Source organism: Anopheles nili, chromosome 2 (assembly GCF_943737925.1).
Source record: "Anopheles nili chromosome 2, idAnoNiliSN_F5_01, whole genome shotgun sequence".
In the NCBI taxonomy this organism is placed as follows: Eukaryota; Metazoa; Arthropoda; class Insecta; order Diptera; family Culicidae; genus Anopheles; species Anopheles nili.
This window is the reverse complement of record NC_071291.1, coordinates 6083486-6105177: the sequence shown is the minus strand read 5'-3', so window position 1 is coordinate 6105177 and position 21692 is coordinate 6083486. Positions and strand designations below refer to the sequence as shown.

The following is a 21692-nucleotide window of genomic DNA, read 5'->3' as shown; positions in this document are numbered from 1 at the left end:
CGCCTCACAAACGATGTTTGGGGCACCATTACAACCACTATGCTGTGCATATTGTGTCTCGTGGGTGGTCGTGCTACGCTATCTAACGCATTGAACTGCTAATAGCCTCGTTTGCTGGCTGATCGGGATTTATAGAGCTTAGCATGGCCCGAAGCCGAAAATCATTAGGCAGGATATAGTGGAGCGTTCTGAGGATGTACGGGGAAGACACATTATATAATATTTTATTATAATTTAGATATATAGATTGTTCATCATAGCTAAGAATAAATTGTTTGTTCTTCGGCAAATTGAAGTAATGTTGTAGTATGGCAAAGTACTTATTAATTGACGTGAAGAGTCATTGTTGAATTAATTATGGTTGTTAATGTAGCACGATGGCTTTTGTTTGAGCTTCTAATTCTAATTTTGATCAGAAATGTGCAGGATATCTATAAGTTCATCCGATAAAATCTGATAATGCAACGTTACATGAACGTATTTTCAACGTCTTAAAAATATTGTGGATGGTTGCAGGCACAATTTTATTGCTGAATGTGTACTTATAAAAGATATTGCACTAGATGGATGGAAGTATATGCTACCCTTACACAGCTTTGTAACCGTTTGATGAATGGATTGATAGAATGGAGGTACCGTGCACCTTATAATGTCTTCGTCTCAAAAATCTCCATCACCATAGTTTCGCACGTTTACTACTTCAATGAACCTGATACATCGTTTCCAATGCCTAACTAGGTTACATTCTGTTGGTGTGACGGGTTCTGCATAACTTAGAGGCGCACGAATTGAGGTACAAGAAACGGTTGCCACATTTCAGTTATCCAAGCATGAGTCATCAAGTTGAGAAAGCAAAAGTTTTTGCATAATTCTTTCCGCATGGATAGTATGCTTCTCTGTGTTCTGGCTTCTCTGCACCGGAATGCCCGTTACTACATCTGTTGCAATGCATCAGTCTTGTGTTTTTCCACTATTCGTACGGTCGGTTATTCGAATGTATTGGGAGAAATTTACGAGATCATTTTCAAGTTTTCCTCTGCATCTTAACCTAGTAGCATCTTCCATACGCTACCAAAACGCGTCCACCTACCAAAGTATGCAACTTCATTGGCAGCATCTGCAAGCAGTTGTGCTCGCAGTTTTGCGCTTCATTGTTTCTTTTTCTTCCGTGACGCTATTTTAGCTCCTTGTTTTTCATCACACATCATCATCATCATACTAAGATAGGGTGGGTAGTAAAGTTATACATCACGCTCCGTTGAAAGAAATTTTCAGTATGAACAAAATTTTAACGAGATCTTAATACCCGGTCTCTTATGAGATCTATACGAATATCGCTAAAAAATACTATATAGTATATTGGAAAAATGCAAACATATATCCAAATAGCGTTTTATTCATAATGAGATCACAAAATGTGCTATTTACATGAATTCCTCAATTCTTTTGAACATGCGTGTCAAGCTGATTTACTATTAAAGTATTAACAATTAAACAAACTAATAATTTAAGTATTTTACCATGCCATGTTTCTAATGTTTCTTGGCTTAAAAAAATAAAACCGCTACATCTTCTCACGACACAGCCACCAAATGGAGACGCCTGTTTTGCTTCAGCAATGGAGGCGCCTGGTTTGCTTCAGCAATGGAGACGCCTAGTGATTTACTTGATACTGTTATATTTGAAGTTACGCAACGTGCGTAAACACGGCTCAAAGAAAACATCATTCTGCTTAATATCCTGTCAAACATTACATTCTTTACTTTGCTCTCAAAATATTCTCATTCACATATTTCTTGCGATTAAATGAAGAAACCCACACAACTTCCAAGGGAATTGCTGATTCGCCGACGAGCTCATGATTCTATTCTCCAACGTGGCCCTTACCATGCGGCAGTTTATAGCTAGTATGCTTTGAATCCATCCACTAGCTTTACTACGCCGTATCGAATCAATTTTCATTTGCAAACCAACCGTTGTTAGCCTGGAAAAGCCCTTGGAACACCGTTAGGTGGTATGCCCTTGGAAACTGTTCTGCCCAGACGCTCGCCCAACATTCCACATGGCGTTCTAAACTCATCTGCATGCTCGCGGTTATTATGAATAAATTTGCATAATACCATCCGGTGGTTCCACAAATGCACTGTCAGGCGAGCCAATCACACCCTAAAGCTAAGCCACCTTCAACGGTAGCATGACGTCTGCGGTCGCTATGGTGCAGTCGATACGAACCGGTGGTAACGTGCTTGTCGAGTTCATGATGGCCTCATTCAGGATAACACAGACTATGCCGGCCAAATGTGAACGTCGCACTCGTTGCGTCACCCAGCCTGACCTTGATTGTGCGCTGACAGTAAAAAATACAAAACATTCGATAGAGAGAATTAATACCAATATGGAATGACGCACACGAACAACAATGAAATTGCAAAGGAGCGGCATGGTTACTAACATGATTTCTTTTACCGTCGTTCTATTGCTCGATATTTTCACGCTATACGTTATCCGGTTGCCTAGCTCAGAATGACTGCATGGGTAACAAGTTGATCAAAGTTTATACAGCAACTATATTAAGCGTATCACCATCAACCATTTGGAGTCGATATTGATAATAAACTCAAAAATAATGAATTAACGACACCTTACGCCACTCTCGTTAGGGTTTTGCTGCCATCACACCAGTGTTTCCACCCAAATCGGCTCTTAACCTGATTAGTTGTTGTATACTGTACTATGCATACTGTGTATTACTGTGCTATGTCATTTTGTACTTTAAAATATACTATATTGCTTTTTATTGTAAATTTACTGTGAAATGTAAAAATTACAGAATTCATACATTCTCAGAGTCAGTGTATTTAGTTAGAAAAATGATATTTTGTTATACACAATAGAAAAGAAAGAAAGCAATTTTCCACAAAGACATATGATGACATAGGTCGTTGATACACGGTTTCCAGTACCTGATGGTAGGTTCGATTGATTTCCATTGGCAATGACGATGGCTCTATCTACAAAGGTGGACCCAATTTACAACCAAATCGTCTCCAAATTCATTCGTCCGAACGAAATTGCAGCTGTAATTTCACATTCTCGCTAGCGACAGCCTCGCTTGATTAGATGCTGCTACTACTCTGCCACTGGCAGTGATACTGAATTGCAACTCGGCATCAGTGGGAGTGGTGTGGTCCCGCCCTTTCCGTTCGGCACGTTTGGGAGATTATTCCTATCAACTCCCAACAGGTTTCCAATGGTTCGAATCGCCCATCAATGCTTGAATTGGCGAAGGAAGACATTTGCAAAGCATTCGGTCGTATGCGTGTACGTGTTGGGAAATTATACTTTAAGTTACTTACTTACTTGAATTACATTCTTATGTTTAATGTTCATTCGTTAGCCATATATTTCATGACAGCCACTACGTAGAACATTGTACTAAAAGAAAAATTTAATTTATCAAACCCAATAATGTTACCAATGGTTTTTTTAAAGTTTGGAACATCATTTATCATTTGAAGATTCATTGGTTCCTCATGATCAACATTGGTTCACATGGCAGCTCACATGCGTATTTTTGAGCTTTTTTGTTTCTGTTTCATCCTCAAGTTCATGACCAACATTACACATCCGATTAGCAGTGTTCTAGCCTTGCGACGAGAGTTATTTGAAAGAAATGAGCTTTTCTCTTTGTTTTTGCATCATTATAGAAATGAAATCTCAGCTGTCAATCCACTTAAAGCTCGATGGTTCCAATCTGAGCATGGTATCATACATTTATTGGTTATCCCCGGGTTCATTTCAGTGGAGTTTTGCTTTGAAAAGACTCAAAGGCTCATCGCCCTTTTGGCTATGGGTGCCAATTTATAAAATACTACAACTTCTTATATATGCTCTATATTTGTTCATCGCTCTCTCACACAGCTCCTATCTGCCCCCCCCCCTCCAATCTCTCTCTCATTCTCTCTTTACTTTCTTACCTCTGCAGGTGATCTCTGCAAACCGCTCAACTGCAAGAAGAAAGAGCTTTGCCTGCTGGAGGACGCATACACGGCCGTCTGCGTTTCAAAAAAGGAACTCCACAAGAACAAGTAAGTCCTTCGCATGCTTCCTAAACCAAGTTACTGAGCCAAACAGTCCCGTCACCTGAACGTTCGTCTGGCATTCTACTTACCGTACCTACCCAATTTTACTTCTGTTCTCACCTTTTCGAGGACAATGGAACCATTTGCTCGAATTTGTGGGTTTGCTGTTATTGTTGTTTTGCGTCACTCTAGGCTCCCATCCCAATACGCCCGAAGTACCGAGGAGAAGAAGAAATGTGTCTCTAGCGAGTAGATCCCGCTGCGAAAAGCTTTCATTTCTTTTGGTAAAGAAAAAGCCCAGTTCCACCGGAAACGTGTGCCGGTTACTTGTGCTTCATTGAGAGCATCTCTCTCGCACTCGTCCGGGTCTTTCCACGAATTCCTTGATTGCTCCTGACACCGGTTGAGGCTGATGCGAGCAATCTGTACCTCAAGCTGCCACCTGGTGATTTTATGGGCGCGACATTTGTTTGTTTATTTTTATTTTATTTTATTTTTTTCATTTCATTGTGCTTTGTTTTCGTGTTCGTTGCCTTCAATTTTCGCAATGTTTTCATTTACCGGCAGCGCGTGAAACCCCTCCCGAAACACACGCACGCACAGCAAAAAGCGTCGGAATGTTTGCTCACAATTTGACGGCTTCGCTGGGATGAACGAATTCCGCGAACTCCACCGACTCTCGATGAGTGACAAGGGGCTAGGAATGGACGCAGGGTTTCCGCTAACAGCATAAACGTAATGCGCCCGATGGGAGAAATCCATTACCTATTTCCTACATCTCATCGGTTCAGCCGTTGCTGTTTCTGGTATGTTCGGTTCTTTCCTCCAACCTTCACCGGTGAGGTGCAAATACTTCTACTAACTAACTTTTCCCACGTACACGGGTGGCAGAACAATTGGAATCTGCTTTATTTTCGTCCGTCGTATTGTGGGCGTTTGATTGTGTTTTTCCAACTCCCGGAGGCAAATCGGATAACAAATGGTCGAAAATTGCTTTTTTCCCTCACTACCACTCGCTCTTGGAGTCTGTTTTGCGCTTTCGCTTCTTCTTGCTCCATGGTTCGGCCAAGTATTTGAATTTTGTTTTTCAATTAATTTAAAACGAACATTTTGCATCCCGTGCCAGTCCTCAAAGGCGCGTTTTAAACCTTCATCACTATGGGTATGACCGCATTGGATTGGAATTATCGGATACCGGGAACAGGTTTAAAAAATTGAAAAAATTGTTGATTATTTTGTGGCTCAACATGACACGCGAAAAAAAAACTGTCACCCGATGAAGGCTTTAGCTTTCGCTGTGCATAGCTGGCAATCTAACTTACAACTGAATATATTTCCACAATGCCTACGACATTTTGTATGCATAAAAAGAAAAAAAGAGAGAGGAAAATATAAACAAAGAGGAAGGAAAGAGTGTATCTAAAAAGGTTAACTTGATACGGGGGGAAGTTTAATGGAAATATTTATTGTTTCCATCAGCACCAGTGTTTACCCGGCTGTCATCGCATGGGAAAGGCCAACGTGCCGGACAAGTTCATTAATTCACTTTTCAATATCTGGAGCGGAATTTCGAAGCAACAACTAAACCCGATTGAAGAGAAAAGAAAACACTCGGGATGACGTGCCGTGCAACAAGAATTTTGAACCGACAAGAGAGGAATAATTTCCATTGCCTTAACAGTGTGTCTTCGCCGTGTGGCGCGTACCACCAAGATGAAAGCTAAATTTCCTACATTGCAAATGCAAATTCTTGCGAAAAGGTGTAGCAAAATGGGCGCTGATTGAGTTTTGGGCCGCTTCGAACCGAGCCACGGTCCCGTGTTTGTGCTCTCGAGAGAAGCGAGCAAGCGTTCAAGGAGAAAAATAAAAGATCTCGCTGAACAACGATGAAGAAGGACCTCCAGAGTTTCTTGGCATTTGTTTCGCTACTTTGTCGCCCAGGGTGCCGTGTGAATCGATGGTACGATGCGGTTGGTGAGCAAATTAAATTGCAACGCCATTTTCGGAGCCAAAATGGTGGACGATACAATACACAAACACACCACGGCTGTGCTTGAGCAGCACCGGTCCAATGTGGACGGCTGTTTGCGATTGGCGTAGGGCGTTTAGGTCTTTCCTAACTTTACGAGACGTTGGAAATTGCTTGCCATAAGCACGTGCAACGCTCATTAACGGGTTAGCGAAAAAGTCTCAACACGTGCGAAATCGACTTTAACCGAGTGCAATTTGTCCACAATACTTCATATTTACTCTTTTTTTTGTACGGAGAACTTTTACTGACTGGCTAATCAAAAAATATAAAAGCACTGAAATACTTTCAGGCTTTTGAAATTTTCGATATTTTAAGTCCTTCATTTGATTATATTGGTACGGTATATAGCAGACCTGGAACCACTTCTGGTAGCTTACTGCACTGGTCTAGCGATAATTGAAATGAAAAACGAAATGCAACAGCACTTAAAACTTCAACTCTATCAACTGACAAACTTATAAACGAAATGGAAAATGCGAAAAACAAAGTCAAACAAAGTTCCTGAATTAGAAATATGTGATGCACTTTCCATGTCATATGGGATATTGAAATCGACCTTCTATAAAAGCTTGATTCAATCATAAATATCCACATATTCGTTTCGTCAGAAACGTATGAATTTGCCGTAATTAAATAAATCTAATACATCCTTTTTTTTCGTTTTCGTAGGTTCATCAGCAGCTATAATTCACTTGCAAACAGGTGATGTATTAAACTTATTCTAAAAATTGTATGTGTGTGTATAACAGTATTCGTACATTGGTTTAAAATAATCTTAGATTGAAATAAGTTGCTTGACATTTTTTGCAAATACAAACATGATTTTACATCCTTGGTCTAAGCGATCTAAGCGATTGATATTTTATACTTTTTACCTTGTTTAATTGTATGTAAAGCAGTATTTTCATACTGCCATCATTTTTTTTATTTAAGCCGGAATAAAATTTACAATTGAATAACCTTAGCCGTATGTTTTTGACCATCTAAAATGGCAATTTTTTAGCGAATGTTACCTTTTGCTAGCCCTACTTAAACAGCTCATTACGTTAGTCCCTCTACTCTGATTAGTTGGTGTTTGGATAATCGAATATTGCATGTTCGCATTGATTTCACTCTTATCATCATCTTCCAATCAACTGGTTTCATTCACTTCGATTGCTAATGAAACATGGCTCGTCGCAATACTGGCGCACCGCTATCGTAATCAATCATCCAGAATGCGCTGGCGGTGGGATTCGGTCATTGCGAGTCGCGATGAACCACTGCTGGCTTATTGCTTTTGTGCTCATTCTCTTTATCTTGCTTTTTCATACTTCTGCCTACTTCTGCCATCGACACCTGCAGGGAGGAAATAATCACCAAAAGCAAGTACTTTGAGGAGGAGGAAGCAAAGCGCAAAGCGGAAGCGGAAGCACAAGCAGCCGCGGCAGCGGCTGCTGTTGCCGCATCCAGCCTAAGCGGGACCGGTGGTGGAAATGTGCCTGCAGGCGTTGGCGCCGAAACCGGCAGCATGGCACTGATGGCGGCCAGTGGGGATAGCAGTACCGGAAGCAACGCGAACGGTGGCACAAGCAGTGGACTGGAACAGGAAGAGCGCGAGGACGACGAAAGCTCGTCGCAGGATGACGACGTGTTCTACGACAGCGAGAAGGAGGAGGACTGCAAACCATGCCCAGTAGTGAAGCCGACCTACCTGTGCGGCAACGACAACTGGACGTACTCGTCGGTCTGCCGGTTGGAATACCACAACTGCATCCACAACACCGACGTCAAAGTCAACTGCGCGGGCTTCTGTCCTTGCAAAGGTAAGCATTTTCGAACGAAATAGGCTCGGTTTTCGCCGAAATCGTCATCCCGATTTATGGCAGTCTAATGTAGTTGATGCTAAGCCTCTACAAAAAAAAAACATGCGAGTGAAAAGAGTACATAGTTCATCAACAGCAGTCCTAACAATGCTCACTCCCACATACTCTAGATTGGATGAAAAGCAATAGCGCTTTCTCTGGAAATGTAAGCTATGATTTTCGAGCTCATGTTGGCAGTTGAGTCTTGTGTCGAGGTGGAATCATTAAACAGTCTCTGTCAAGCTTCCGGCCTTTTGTTAATCACTTATAATCTGCAGGTTTGCAGACCTTGGCGTACCAATGTTTAAATCAGCTCACTCCACAAAGACTCATCGCCTAAAAACCGCTTCCGTTTTGTTCTTATACCAGGGCAAACTCCAATAGCTAACAAGCAAAACAGCTTGCGGATGATTTAGTAGCTGTGCTTGTTCCGGACATGCTCACTGCTACCAGAGCGAGCCATTCCACGAACAACCGCTGCTAGCCGTGCCGGATTTTACCTGCCATGCTTCCAGCAATTACGTTGGCTTGCTTTTAATTAACTTCGATTAACGGGCCACGAGTTTGTTTTGCTTTTTAATTTCATGTCAACCGTTAATAAACAGTGCCACGCCGCCCAGTTTTTCACCAATGTGCCCTTTATCCCACATCGGCTATTCGCCTTACGGTAAATACGGTTACGCAGTGTTTCGCCACACCTGCAACACTACATGGACTTTGCTCTGTTGCTGCAAGCTCTGAAACATGGCATGCTCAGTTCGCATGAAACCGTGAACACCAGCAGAACGCTCCTTGTTGTGCTGTGTGCTTTGGTGCTCCGTGTTGAAGCGAACACCGTGAACTGGGAAATGTCAGAAAGACGAACACAAACAGTCTTTCTAAGGGCAAAATTCCTGAAAATGCTATCCAGATTGCTTGAATCATTTGAAATATATGATTCTCCTATGTTTTTGAGTAACGTGCATTTTCTGAACAAAGTCAAGCAAACCCACTTAAAAGCTTATGTCTTAAAAAAGGCACTGCTCATAATCTGCTTACGCGTAAACCTGTTTTATCAGATGACCTAACACGATACATTATGTACCTTACGAAATTCCAGATGGAAATTTTTACTTGCGCTTCTCCGGATGCTACGATTCTGTTTCTGCCAGATAGAACCGGCTATTTCATAAATTATTGCAATAATCTTATGTCCGGCCGTTTGCCTGCGACCGTTCTCACCTTCCACGCCACAACCACGTTGATCTGTCGTGTCCCCAAGACGCCATGCACACGCAGGCCAAGAATTTATGTCACGGGCATGCTAGCGAAATTCATAAATTCACGAAAGCCTCCCGGAGGTACGGGGAAAACACGGACGCGAACAAACACTTGCACATTTTCGCGCACCTCCGGCAAAGGTTCTCCGTGTACATGGTTCATAAAAGTGCCGTGTAGTCCCCGCTTCGCGTGCGGCAGTATATTTCCTGAGAACGCGCGCAAAGACAACGCCAGTATCTCTTACAGCGCAGGGGTGGGCCAACGAAAATAGCAGCAGCAAAAAACAGGATACGACAGGATGAAGGCTGCCTTACGTGGATGCTGTTCTGCCACGCGGCAGGGCCACGGTAGTGCCACGGCGTGCGAGTGAAGGGAAAAAAAGCAATTTAAATTATGTTTACTTGCTTACGGTCCGCGCAATTGTGCGGTACGGTTCGCCAGCAGCGCCCGTTACGAAAGCTGTTTTCTATTCGCGGAACCCAGCCGCGTCGATGCCGATTACATTTCACTTGAGGCACATGCCAACCTGAGGGCACTGGCGGCGGTCCGATGTTTGTCAGCTTTATTGTGCGAGCGAAACGCAGCCCTAACCGCACTGTTTGGCCCGGAAGCGTCCCATCCGAAGAGTGGCCATGTTTTGTTGGGCTTCTCGCTTGCTTTTCATTCTTTTTCCTTTCATTCGCGGGCAGGCTCCATTATCCGGAACCACTTGGCCCAGCACAGACCCAGGGTGGCCAGGACCGCCTGACCATACATCAGCGCTGGCTTTGCTAGACGCAGGCTGCAGCACGCCGTATTTGGTCCGGTGACATCTTATGCTGATGATGATGCCTCCGAGCTACCGACGATCATGAATGTGATGATGAAGTTGCGGGTGCCGTTGTGAAATGCCTTTTTTTCTAGTTGTTTCTGTTCCCCATGCAGCTTGCCATTCGAACAATGCAAGATGGTGGAATGAGCAAGTCCTATTTTAGTCGGCAGTTGCGATCGTCCTGCTAGTGTTCTCTCTTTTTTTTTCTTTGCTACTCCAAGCTCCAACATACGGAATGGCTCATTCCCAGGCACTATGAGCATCGTTTTTTTTTTGCCATTCTACGGTGAAACAAGTGGGAAACATTTTTAATTTCCGTACCGACATTCCAAGAACGCTGCCGACTGTGGAACCGGTACCATGCTTGGGTGTAAAATAGGATCCCTTCCACCTCGGAAAAGCGGCCAGCTCAGAAAATATGGAGTTCGAAATCCTGCTTTCTTTTTTTAGGTCATTCTTTTCACTGCGCCTGGGGTAGATTGAAGGCCTTTGATCACAAAAGACGCCACGACACGTGCTGCACACGATGAACACACTATCATCAATCATTGAAGACAGGGTGTGCTCGGTAGTAGCGAAAAAAGAAGCGAACCACTGTTCTAACTTTTTGTTCAGATATTTTTAAAGAACATACGCTCTACAGACGCGAAAGCATGTTCCTCATTTTCGCTCTTCTGTCTAAGTCCTGTTTTGGAGCGTTTTTCTTTTACCTTGCAGTTTGATAAGTAACAATAAAAAAGGACATTGCTTTCTCGCATCGTCTACAACTTTAAGTATTTGCTTTTGTAATTAATTCTACCAATATCGGAGCCACTGTGAGCGATGGACATGAAGCTATGTCATTAATGGTTGTTTCACATATGGCTCACACAGAGGCAGCTAGCTCACGGCTTCTGTAACTCATCCCGCTCGCCGGACACGATAAGAAACACGAAGGATTCCTTTGCAATCCCTCATCTATGGACTACTTCTGCGGTTCGCATAGTCGTATCTCTTAAATCCCTCCGCCATGGATGTAGACTACCGCAGCCACTGACGTTTGAGTTCGCACAGTTGGGGTGATGGAAACGTTGAGTCTTTTTTCTGTCTCACTAATTGCCCATAAATTCCGACCGATTGCACAAATTCCTTTTTGATGAGCTGATTGATGGAGCCCGAATCCAGAGCCCGTACACGCCGCTGACCTAGTGCGACCCATTTCTGCGCTCTTGCTATGGATCGGCTCGGTTAGCACGGGAACGAACTTCCTCTATTCGGTCCAACACAGCACTTTAATCTAATTATTTACACACTCATGTACGACGTTGGATACACAGCCATGTGCTTCGGACATGAATTGACAAGTTTATGGGTGAGGGCTAGCAGAGTTATAAATTTGATGAGTTTGAGAGCAATCGTATGGATGCGCTCGACGGGTTCCACTGAAACCTCCAATGATCCACTGGAACCTATGAAACTTTTGGAGTGAATAGCAATGGGGCTTTAATCTACAACAATCGTCAGCTGAAATGCCTATATCAAATGCAATCCAATAACTCCAATAGTTGACTTTGAAGCCAGGAGCATAACTTTTGAATTGCGGTCGTCGCTAAAAGTTAATAACGTTGATAATGTAATGAAAGTATTTTAAGGAATTTTTAATACGATGATTTTTCTGAAATAATAATTTTAATTGATCTCCTATCAATCAATCGATTCAGCATTTGTCTAGTATGCTTAGGTTATGCTTCAAAATCGAAAGCATGCTACACAACTCAAATTCGCCTTGTCGTACGAAACATAAAGCTAAACGACGCTAAAACGACCAAAACTCGGCATCAAACCCACGAAAGTCATATGAAACATAATTGATAAAACAAAATCTCATGCACACTATACTTAACCAGGAAAGCTCGCTCTAGAACGACCTCTGGCAAGCAAGCTTAGCAGATGTTTCAATTTCAGTTCCTAGCCAGAACGTCATTCCTTTCAGAGCAGTTTCGATTTTGTATCATCCCATTCCATTTTATTCCGACTTCATCTTTCCCGGCGGTCATTCATGTGTGCTCCATTATACACACACGTGCACAATGGCTACTCGGTTCTGCCTGCTGTCAGTTGCGCTGTGTGTTTATCCTTGTTCGTGTCCGAATGAGTGCGCTTTTCTCGCTCGTTACGTTTCCGTAAGTTTTTCATCAGCCATTTTCTCACACTCTCTTCTCTTTTCATTCTGTTCCACCCTTACGACCATTCTCAACAACAGATGGAAACCTGCTTCTCGATCTGAAAAAGCAACAACGAATGGCCGACCGGATGAGTGCGTTCAACGCCAAGTACCAGCGGACGATCGACAGCAACGACATCAACGGAGACAACCTCATTCCGTCGGGGAAGGTAAGCGTACAACGGACCCGGACGGTCGTCGGGAGTGGCCGAGGATTGATGGATTGGTTTCCGTCCATGCGACGTAGTGATGCGTGTGGAACTGAAGGTGCTATTGATTTTTGTGCCCAGTCCTCCTGACCGATCCTGTTCGTGTCAGGTCGAGGGGCGGCTCAGACCTACATCATGGGTGGAGCCGTTCGGGTTCTTTTTGCTTGCCGATTCGGACGTCTTGTCGGACACTACAGTGACCGACGGGGCCGGAAACGCCATCGATCAATGGCGTTTCAATTTTCCGCAGTGTGGCGCATCATTTCCTGACCACTCTCTGCAGGTCGGGCACGCGAAACTGGTGCGCAGATTTCCTTAGGGTTGATTTATTTAGTGTATTAAGTTTTATTGCCAACCAGCCGCAGGATGCAGACGGCAGACAATAATTCGTCTCTAATTACATATTTATCCTTCGTTAGCGTAGCGTGATGTATGTTACTTATCTTCAAATAATTTCTCTTAGCTTGCTCATCGAGCGGCATGGCGTGATATACGAATCGTAATCATACCACATTTCTTTTTACAAAAGGCGTGAAATTCTTCGCACGTGCTATGGCTCTACTTGGTCATTGTTTCAAACAACTGATTCGCTACAAGCGCACCAGGCTAGCTTGACGTGAATGCGAACCCGCATAAAAACAAAGGACAATTGGTTGAAGGGAAACGAAATGAACCGAACCGTTGAAATTAACCCCAAGAGGAGAGTTACGCCATGGTCCCGAATTTGTGTGTACATTCATTTCCCCGTAGCATAATACCAGTGTTTCGTCTCGGTGAAACTTCCGGGGCTAATAGGTATTGGAATGCCGAAGATATAAGCGGATCACATGCATCATCACTTTGAAATGGGACCCATTCCAAAATCACACATTCGTGCTCCACCGTTTCCAATCTCACTCACGATCGTCCCATGCACAGGACGAACAAGCCTGATGGACCCAATGGCCATTTTCCAACGCTACCGTGAAAGCTTAAAGCAGCGAAAGGGACAACAAACGAAAAAACAAGTCAAACAAAACCGCACTCACAACACACGCAGAACGAATGGCCATCAATAACATCAATAACAGCCGATTGAAACCGCTCGCGTCGAGTCGCTCCCGGGAGGACAGGAGAAATTACAGCTCGCTCGTCTGTGGGGATCAATAAAGTAGCGTAACTGGTGCGATTGTCCTCATCTTTGTCACTTGCCAACTTTTGCGGCTGACTGAATCGATTTGGTCAATGGTACTCCCGAGGGAAAACCCAACATAAACATATCGGCTTTGGTATGAGCTTGGGAACAGTGGGACAAAAATCCTTTGCTTGGGTGCGCAATGATTTATATGACTCACATTACAATCGGCAAAATTGGTCACATCCACATCCATGTGCTCATAGATTCGTCTGTCGTGAAACTCGCAATACACAATTATTCTTTGGCAGTTTGTGGCATTTTCCGGCAGCAAAGATTAGCTTTCGGTGTAACCAAGATGGGCTGTTCAATAAATTACACATTATTCATCATAATTTCAACACCTTTAAAGTGTTAAGAAATAACCCTTCACTGTTTTGATTCATCAAAAATTGTCGGAAAACTTTCTTTGTGTAATCACAATTCCGTTAGACATGTGTAGTTCTGAAAATATTTTTTGTGGTGTGGCAAAAATTTAAAACGCTAAAGTTTCCACCATGCAAATTCCAATCATTATCGGGGCTGGTTGAACACAAGACATCTGTTCATTCTCCATCGGTCGAAGCAATAGTTACCCAACACGTTTCGAATTTACGAAGCAGTATTGCGCCCTATTTTTTCAACCCTTCGCAGGGTGGTATTTTTGTCGCCCGCGTATTGCTTACCAAATTGGAGAAGTTTGGTTGAAAAATTTTTGTGTCCCAGCATCCGTTTGCTTCACACGATTCGCGATTGCGGGCAGCCGTTTCGGCGCTTTCGTTGGTGTTTCGTTTGCTCCTTGTACTTCGCAACAGTACTTCTTCGTTTCTTCGCGCTCGAAAACAAGTTTGTGGTCTGTGTCCATCCTAGTCTGTCCTGCGGCGTTTTTCTCCCGGTGGTTTCAAAGTTTCGATTGCGATATTTCTTCCGACCGTTCCTGAAGGGGTTTCTTCGTTTCTAGCGCAACTTCCTTTTGCGTCGTTTTGTATTTCATCATCGCAGGCCCACCCCCACCCCCCGACGCAAAGTTGCATTCGTGAGGGCTGATTTAAAATTATTTACAGCGAAAAGCAATTCAACTCTAATTAAGCTCCTTCGGGGCTAAACCTGATGCCATGGCCTCACAGCGCAAAGCGGGACGGTACCCCAAGGGTGTAAGGGCGCAATAGCCGAGTGAAGTTAGGCGCAACCCCGAGAAGCACCAGGCAACGAACGGCACGCAAGAAAGAAAGTGAAAAACAAATGCGAAAATAAATACACTTTGCCGTGCTGAAACGCCCGAAAAGAACAATTTCCTCGTGCCGGAAGTGTTTATGGGCTTTACCAGCGGACGTGCGTGTTTGTGTATGTTTGTGAAATTTCCACCCCCGTAGGCAGTAGAAGCCAAGGATGCAGCCTTGTGCTGGATAAAACATTTCCAGGAGTTGATGATCGCGCAGCTTTGCTGTACTGCTGCAATTACCATTTTTCTCATTCCCGCGAGGTGAACTGAATAAATTTTTCTAACGTGTTTTTTTAGGTGCAGAAATATGTTTTCTCACTATAGAGCTAATTAAAGTTGTTTAAAATGACAGTAGAATTCGGTACTATTCGTCAATTGCTTCGCATTATTTCAACCATCGTTTACTGGCTACGATTTTGCTATAAAAATGTTGCAAGATGTTCAAATGAATAATGCTTTGACATCAATTTTACATTCTATATAGATGTGAATATATTCTTCGCTCTTCTCAGAAATCCTTTCGAATATCTTCCACTTATTTGATGCATACCCGCTAAATGCTGACAATCTTTTCTTCAACAGCATCATCGCGTGTAGTAAGATCCCTTCGTTGCAAGGGAAAAACTGCAAAAGATTTTCTGTGAAACGCTGCTGCAATCCAGCGCTTCATAAATCATGTATTAGTTACCGAAAATTGCTCGCCTTCGTCGTTCAAAGCACGCGGCTTGTCATGCTACCGATAAGCGGTGCCGATGCCTGAAATCGCAATCGTGTCCTTTACGACTCCTTTTTTTTCCTCCGTTATCTTTCCTTTTGCTAGCTGCCGACCGACGGCTTTTAGGCATGCGACAACCCTCCCGTGAAACGTCTTCTTTGGTAAATGCAAACGGAGTACATGGTGTGCGAGTGGAACACGAGCTGAAGAGCAAAGCAAACATCATCCAGTAAGCTCTGCTAGAACTCACTTTCCCTGGCTAATGCGTTCAGTGTCGGAGCTCGTGCCCGTCTACTGGTGCTGATTAGATCTCGGACGGATGAGCGGATGGATCGACAAACTCTCCGAGGTCGATAAGGACGCTGGGAAAGAAAAAAAACTCGTCCACCCAAACGGCTAAACGATTGACAGACTACAGTGTTTCCCCATTCCGAGCGCATCGCAGTGCTCCCGGTTTGATCACAGGCGATGGACATACGGATCACAGAATATTCTTTAAAGCTGATGAGATGTCAACACGGGGCCCCTGGATAGACAAACGTCGCACGGGAAAGCTGGCCCTCGCAAGGTGGGGCTGATCCTTTCAAATAGGAATGGAGTAAAAAAGCGCTCTTTTCCATGTAATTTCGTCATTGGGTGGGTAAAGAAACGGGCCTGACCCTAGATCCTGGGGCCTAATAAAGACATTTCTCTAGCCTCGTGCAAACACACCGACCACTCATTCCCTTGTCCTGTCTTTATGGACATGGTTCCCCAATGTTCTTTGTGATATTTTTAAATACAAAGCCGAGGATTATTTCCGAACATACCGTTTGGCTCTTATAAATAACCTGCTAAACGGGGGTTTAAACCAAGCGAAGCTCTCTGTAGGAGACGAGACGCTCACAAGAGTTGGTAAAGTGCATAATCCAAAGACGAAACCTTTGGGATTTCTTTGCTCCGTACCTTTATTACGACCGTCAGGACAACCATCGAAAGTGGATCTAATCTATTTATGGCCACAAGCCTGAGCTATTGAAAAGTGATCCCGTTTCATTCTGATTAAATCGGTATTTGCTTCGCCTCCCCTGGTGGTATGCAAAAGTGTCAAATTACCGAAAGTTATCAAGCAATACATGCGTTAAATTCAACAAATTACGCTCTGTTTGCTTGCGCTTAACACGTTCGTTACCCTTCCGTATTCTTTTTAGTGACACATGCGCTATCTCGTCAATCTGGTGCCGGTTTTTATTTAACGGCTGGAAATATTACAAGGGTATTAAGTGTTGGTACTTTCAAGAACGACACCATCGCTTCAAACACTAAAATGTAAAAACTGTAGACATATTCCATTATTAAACGTTGCTTTTTTTGAAATCGATGTTTCAATATCAATGGGTATAAAATTATTTTTTAAAAGTATTCTACCTTTGCGAGTACACATCCATCGATTAGAACGTAGAAGTGGATGTGTTTGTCCTAAGAATACATCATGAGTAGGTTATTTAAATAGGAAACTCACCGGATTGCAATGACCGGAATTGCGCTATTATAATGTTTTTTTTTTCATGGCCTTGTTTTCAAATGCGTTGGTTCTGAATTTGTTTTGTTTTAAATTTACTCTGCACTCTATCAATGAACCGGATATGCTGCTTCGTTCTATGCAAAAGCGAATTATGAACTATGCAGAATTTGTTGTTTTTGAAAGTTCTTGAATCGCACAACTAACCAAGCTCTCATAGCTGACAACGTTATCAAAGCATGCTCAATGTCGACCGACAGGACAGTTAAAGTTTCTTCCTAATTAAGAGCATTCAACGAGCGACCATTATCGACGATAAAATAACAATAGCACAACCTGCCGTCGGATCGTCCATGCTATAAAATATCGTTTGCTCTTGCTTCGTTTTTCCGCACCCACAACAGCAGCAATTGAAGGAGGAAAAGAACCGCCACTACAACCACATCAACTCGCAGTACACTTTCACGCCCGAGGAGATCAAGTACGACAACAAGCACTACAAGTACATCAAGTACACGACGTACAAGGGCAAGGTAGGTCCACAGCGGCGTCCTAGAAAGCGCCTTCATCGCCCGGCGGGCGTACGTGTGATGCTCTCCGGTGTCGTGTTGTGCTTCCGGCCGTTCGCCTGGCTGGCAAGCGTTGGAAAATATTCATTACCATAACATGACCCCATTTCCGTTCTCATTCTCACCGTGGCACCGGGACAGCAGTCGCAGTCAGCATCCCGCCAGTATGATGGCTACGGTGCGTCCAACACCAGCCCGGGCCGCATGACAGGCGAGGACAAGCACAAAATCCGGGGCTACAACGAGGTCCTCGATAAGCCGGCCGGTAGCAACGGCGGCGGTAGCAGCATCAATAACGGCAACGGCAAGCCATCCAAGCTGTCCGGCAGCTCGGCACGTAAGTAGCAGTAGCCTTTCGCCAGTCTTGGCACTCCCCAGGTACACCGCGGGCCAGTTAGCGCAAACGTCACCATGTCGGGCTCGTTGGATCGCTTCCCGGACGCGTGTACCCGTACGGGTCTTAATTTGACTTTCGAAACACGAACCACTGTTACTGAAGATTCTCGCGCTACTCCACCAGCGGCACCAAATGGCGTGTATCTGCTCAGCTCGAAATCCCCGACAGTCCGAATGCTTTCTGTTTAGCGACATGAAAGCGCACTGACAAGCCAACGGCTATGCGGTGGATAAGTGTTTGGGAGCACACTGGTGTTAAGAGACAGCGCATGGGCCGTTTTCCAATTGGACGGGACGTTTTCCCAAATGATTCTTCTCCTGATCAAGCCTTACCAATCAATTATCATGTTTTTCTTTAACTAAAGACTGAAGGTCAATCGATCGAGCAAAATTGCGTGGAGTTTGGCGGCATCGGCGATCCACAGCCATGTTTATTCTTTTATATATGAAGTAGAAAACACACACACACACACACACACACCGCTGTAGAAACTCTTCCATCCACTTATCAATCCGTTCCTGTGTACTCGACGGTGCGCATGTTGCACAGCACATGCTCCAGCATCCGGTTCCGGGCACAATGCTGATATGCTGATCCGCAACGTTTATCTAATCGAAAAACGGTACACCCGTGGCATACTGATTGCAGGCAACCCGTTGTCCTATCGTGTTACTGGCGAAAACGTCCGTGAACTACAAACGCATCGCGTTCGCCCTTGACGCGGTGGGATGCGTGGATAGCTTCCAAGTCAGCCACTATTGAAACCCACAGGGAGAAGCATGAAATTAAAACGCGTCACATTCGAGCCACCACCGTCAGATGGCGTAGGGTTTATTTTAATTTCAATCCTTTTTTCTGTTCGCTTCAATCGCAACTCACCGGAGCTCAGGGAGCCGTGAATACAAACGTACCCATGCTTCACCATTCTGTTTGCACGCTGATGATCTGAGCGAATGCTGCTCCCGCCACAGAAAGGATTCCCTAGACATTGGAGGCATGTTCTGCAGCGGCTGAGCGGGAACGAACGAGCAAAGATTTATGGCAATTAGGTATTGTTTAACCTTCTGTGCAGCAGCAAAGCAGACAGACTGGCACAGACTAGCTTGGGTCGACATCCACCAGCCGTTGGTTCGAGTAGGGGGCACGGCTGGGCGGAATGTTTGTCCTAGCGAGACTGCAAGTTTCTCTCCACGCTACATGACATTAACAGCGTGCTCTTTCTCGGGTCCGTGTGTAGTAGTGTTACGGGAAGCAGAAAGGCTCTTCCATACATTCGTAGCAAACACGTCACACCCGTAGATTGATATCAATACGAACGCTGGAACAAGGATGAACATGGGAACATGCGTGGTGAGGTGCAATGTTTAGCTAGGCAGCAGGCTTCCGGCTGCCAAGAAGGCGACAAAACAATGCCAGAGTGGAAGTTTGGAAATAAAACGCCTGCTCGTTCTAAGGCACATTCGTCGAGTCAATTATTTGGTTATCTGGCAGCACATCGTCGGTAGAAATCGAAAGTATAAACCATATTGGCATGCAACATCAAAACAAAAAGGCTTGATCGTTCGGTTTCTTCAAGTTCAATCCATTTATATGGTAATTTTATCTTAAATTTATGTAAACGTTTACGTAAGATTACCTAAAACTGATTCTTCAGTGGTTTTGTTGCTCATAAAAGCAAAAGAGAAACATTTACACGTTAGCTCTACCCTGGCCTGAATGATTCATGTTTTCCGGTTCTACAACAAGAACATCAGAGAGGAATGTCTAATTTAGTGATCTTCCTTCATTTGTCTCTGCCCGTGTATGGCCAACGTCGCCTTCAGCGACCTGAATCCTCACCGGCACATGTCCAACTGGATTATTCATCCTACAAATTAAAGGCACCATTGTGTTGGCAATGCAGAACACGACTTCCATGTATTTTCCGCCCAATCTACCAGCTCTGCCGCATACGGCCTGGTGCTCTGCAACCCCACAGCCCTGCGTGCGGTAACATTTCCCCAAAGTTTTCCACCAAATAGACTTCTCCTCCATCCTGGCAAGTGCTTGGTGGCACTAAGCCCTGCGATGAAACTTTTGACCCGAGCAGCTGCGTGGTATTTGTGAAACATCGTTACCCATTCATCCGGCAGCACCAACTGGTTCCCCGATCCAACCCACGAGCTGAGCCGTAGCGACAACGCCTAATTAACGATGGTGATTAGCAAATCAGCGCAATAACTTTTCGCCGTCGCTGCGGGGAAATTTAAAGTCCCCTTTCCTCGTACCAGCCTTTTTCCCTCTCGCTCTCTCTCTCTCATTCTCTCTGCATCCAATGGATGGATTAAAATGTACTGCTCAGCCCGTTTCGCCCAATCAATGTACTCACACGCCCGTTTCGATACGCCCCCGGCAGGTTACCCAATGAAATCGAACGAATGCAAACCGCAGCAGCTGACGGCCATCGGCAACCGGCTGCTCGACTGGTTCTCGGTCATCATGGCTGACAGCAAGAAGCGTCGCCAGCACCAACAGCAGAAGAACAAGGTTCACTTCCCGGGTGCCTGCAAGCTGGAGGCGCGTTGGATGTTCGGCCATCTCGATCTCAACAACGACGGTGAGTTGTCGACGCAGGAGCTGTACGATCTTGAGCACGACCAGAATGAGCGGTGCATCAAACCGTTCATCGATACATGTGACCTGGACCAGGATAATACAATCGATCCTCGTGAGTGGTGCCGCTGCTTTGAGAAGACGGACCGGCCCTGCGCCGCCGTTCGACGACGACTGGGTAACGATCTGAGTGGTGAGTGCTTTTTCAAGCTCGTTTATGTTGCCGTAAAACATTCACAATTTTCTTTTGTGCTTCGTTATTGTAGGAACATACGCGCCGGATTGCGATAGCCAGGGATTCTATAAGCCTACCCAATGCCACCAAGCCGTCGGAGTGTGTTGGTGTGTGGACGAGCATGGTGTCGAGTTTGCCAACACGCGCACTCGTGGAAAGCCAAATTGTGGTAAGTGGCCATAGCGTTACGCGATTTATTGCGTGATTGATTATGTTACACTCACAAGACAATTCTGGAAGCTACCGTCACGTCACTTGGCATTACGATCAGAATTGCAAATTGTTGTTCCTTGAATCTAGAATTGAAACGACAACGCGTGTCGTTACCTAACGCGTCCATTAAGAGTGAACTACCATGCGCCTCCATTGTGAGTGAACTACCATGCGTCTTCATTGAGAATGAACTACCATGCGCCTCCATCGAGAGTAAACCATCATGATTCGAAATCAACGTGCGTCCCGACCATTGTGTTAACACAACCACACTTCATTAGGCAACTTTCATCTTTCGTCGTTTATTTAGTCTATGTCTATATAATCAGTAAGAAAGCTCAGAGAATGCGGACAGTGCATTAATTTTATCAAGAAGGGATAGACCAATTTTGATTAATTTCAGCAACTATTAGTGCAATACCGCAAATCATGTGAATAACACGTATTAATTCTCTCTTGCAGAAGAAATCATCAACAATGCTACCACTCTCAACTCCGACGATGAAGACACGGAAGACTCCGATGACGATGACGATAGCCAGGAGGGTAGCGCCGATCGTCTATTGGTGTTCTAAAGCGTTTTAGCAACGACCACATGGATGGTTTATCGTCAGCATTTCTTCCAACCAATTTTCCAAATGTATCCCGGCACGA

General features: G+C 44.4%; 1 protein-coding gene across 1 annotated transcript in view; it reads left to right on the top strand.

Annotated features, from left to right (window-relative positions):
• LOC128731309 (proteoglycan Cow) overlaps positions 1–21613 on the top strand; it is a 64754-nt gene extending 43141 nt beyond the window's left edge. The window contains exons 3-11 of the mRNA XM_053824419.1: positions 3986–4088; positions 6784–6816; positions 7459–7919; positions 12272–12402; positions 17437–17565; positions 17743–17938; positions 20394–20783; positions 20857–20994; positions 21501–21613. Coding sequence (XP_053680394.1) covers positions 3986–4088; positions 6784–6816; positions 7459–7919; positions 12272–12402; positions 17437–17565; positions 17743–17938; positions 20394–20783; positions 20857–20994; positions 21501–21613 — 1694 coding nt within the window. The remainder of the gene's footprint in view (positions 1–3985; positions 4089–6783; positions 6817–7458; positions 7920–12271; positions 12403–17436; positions 17566–17742; positions 17939–20393; positions 20784–20856; positions 20995–21500) is intronic.
• The last annotated feature ends 79 nt before the right edge of the window (positions 21614–21692 follow it).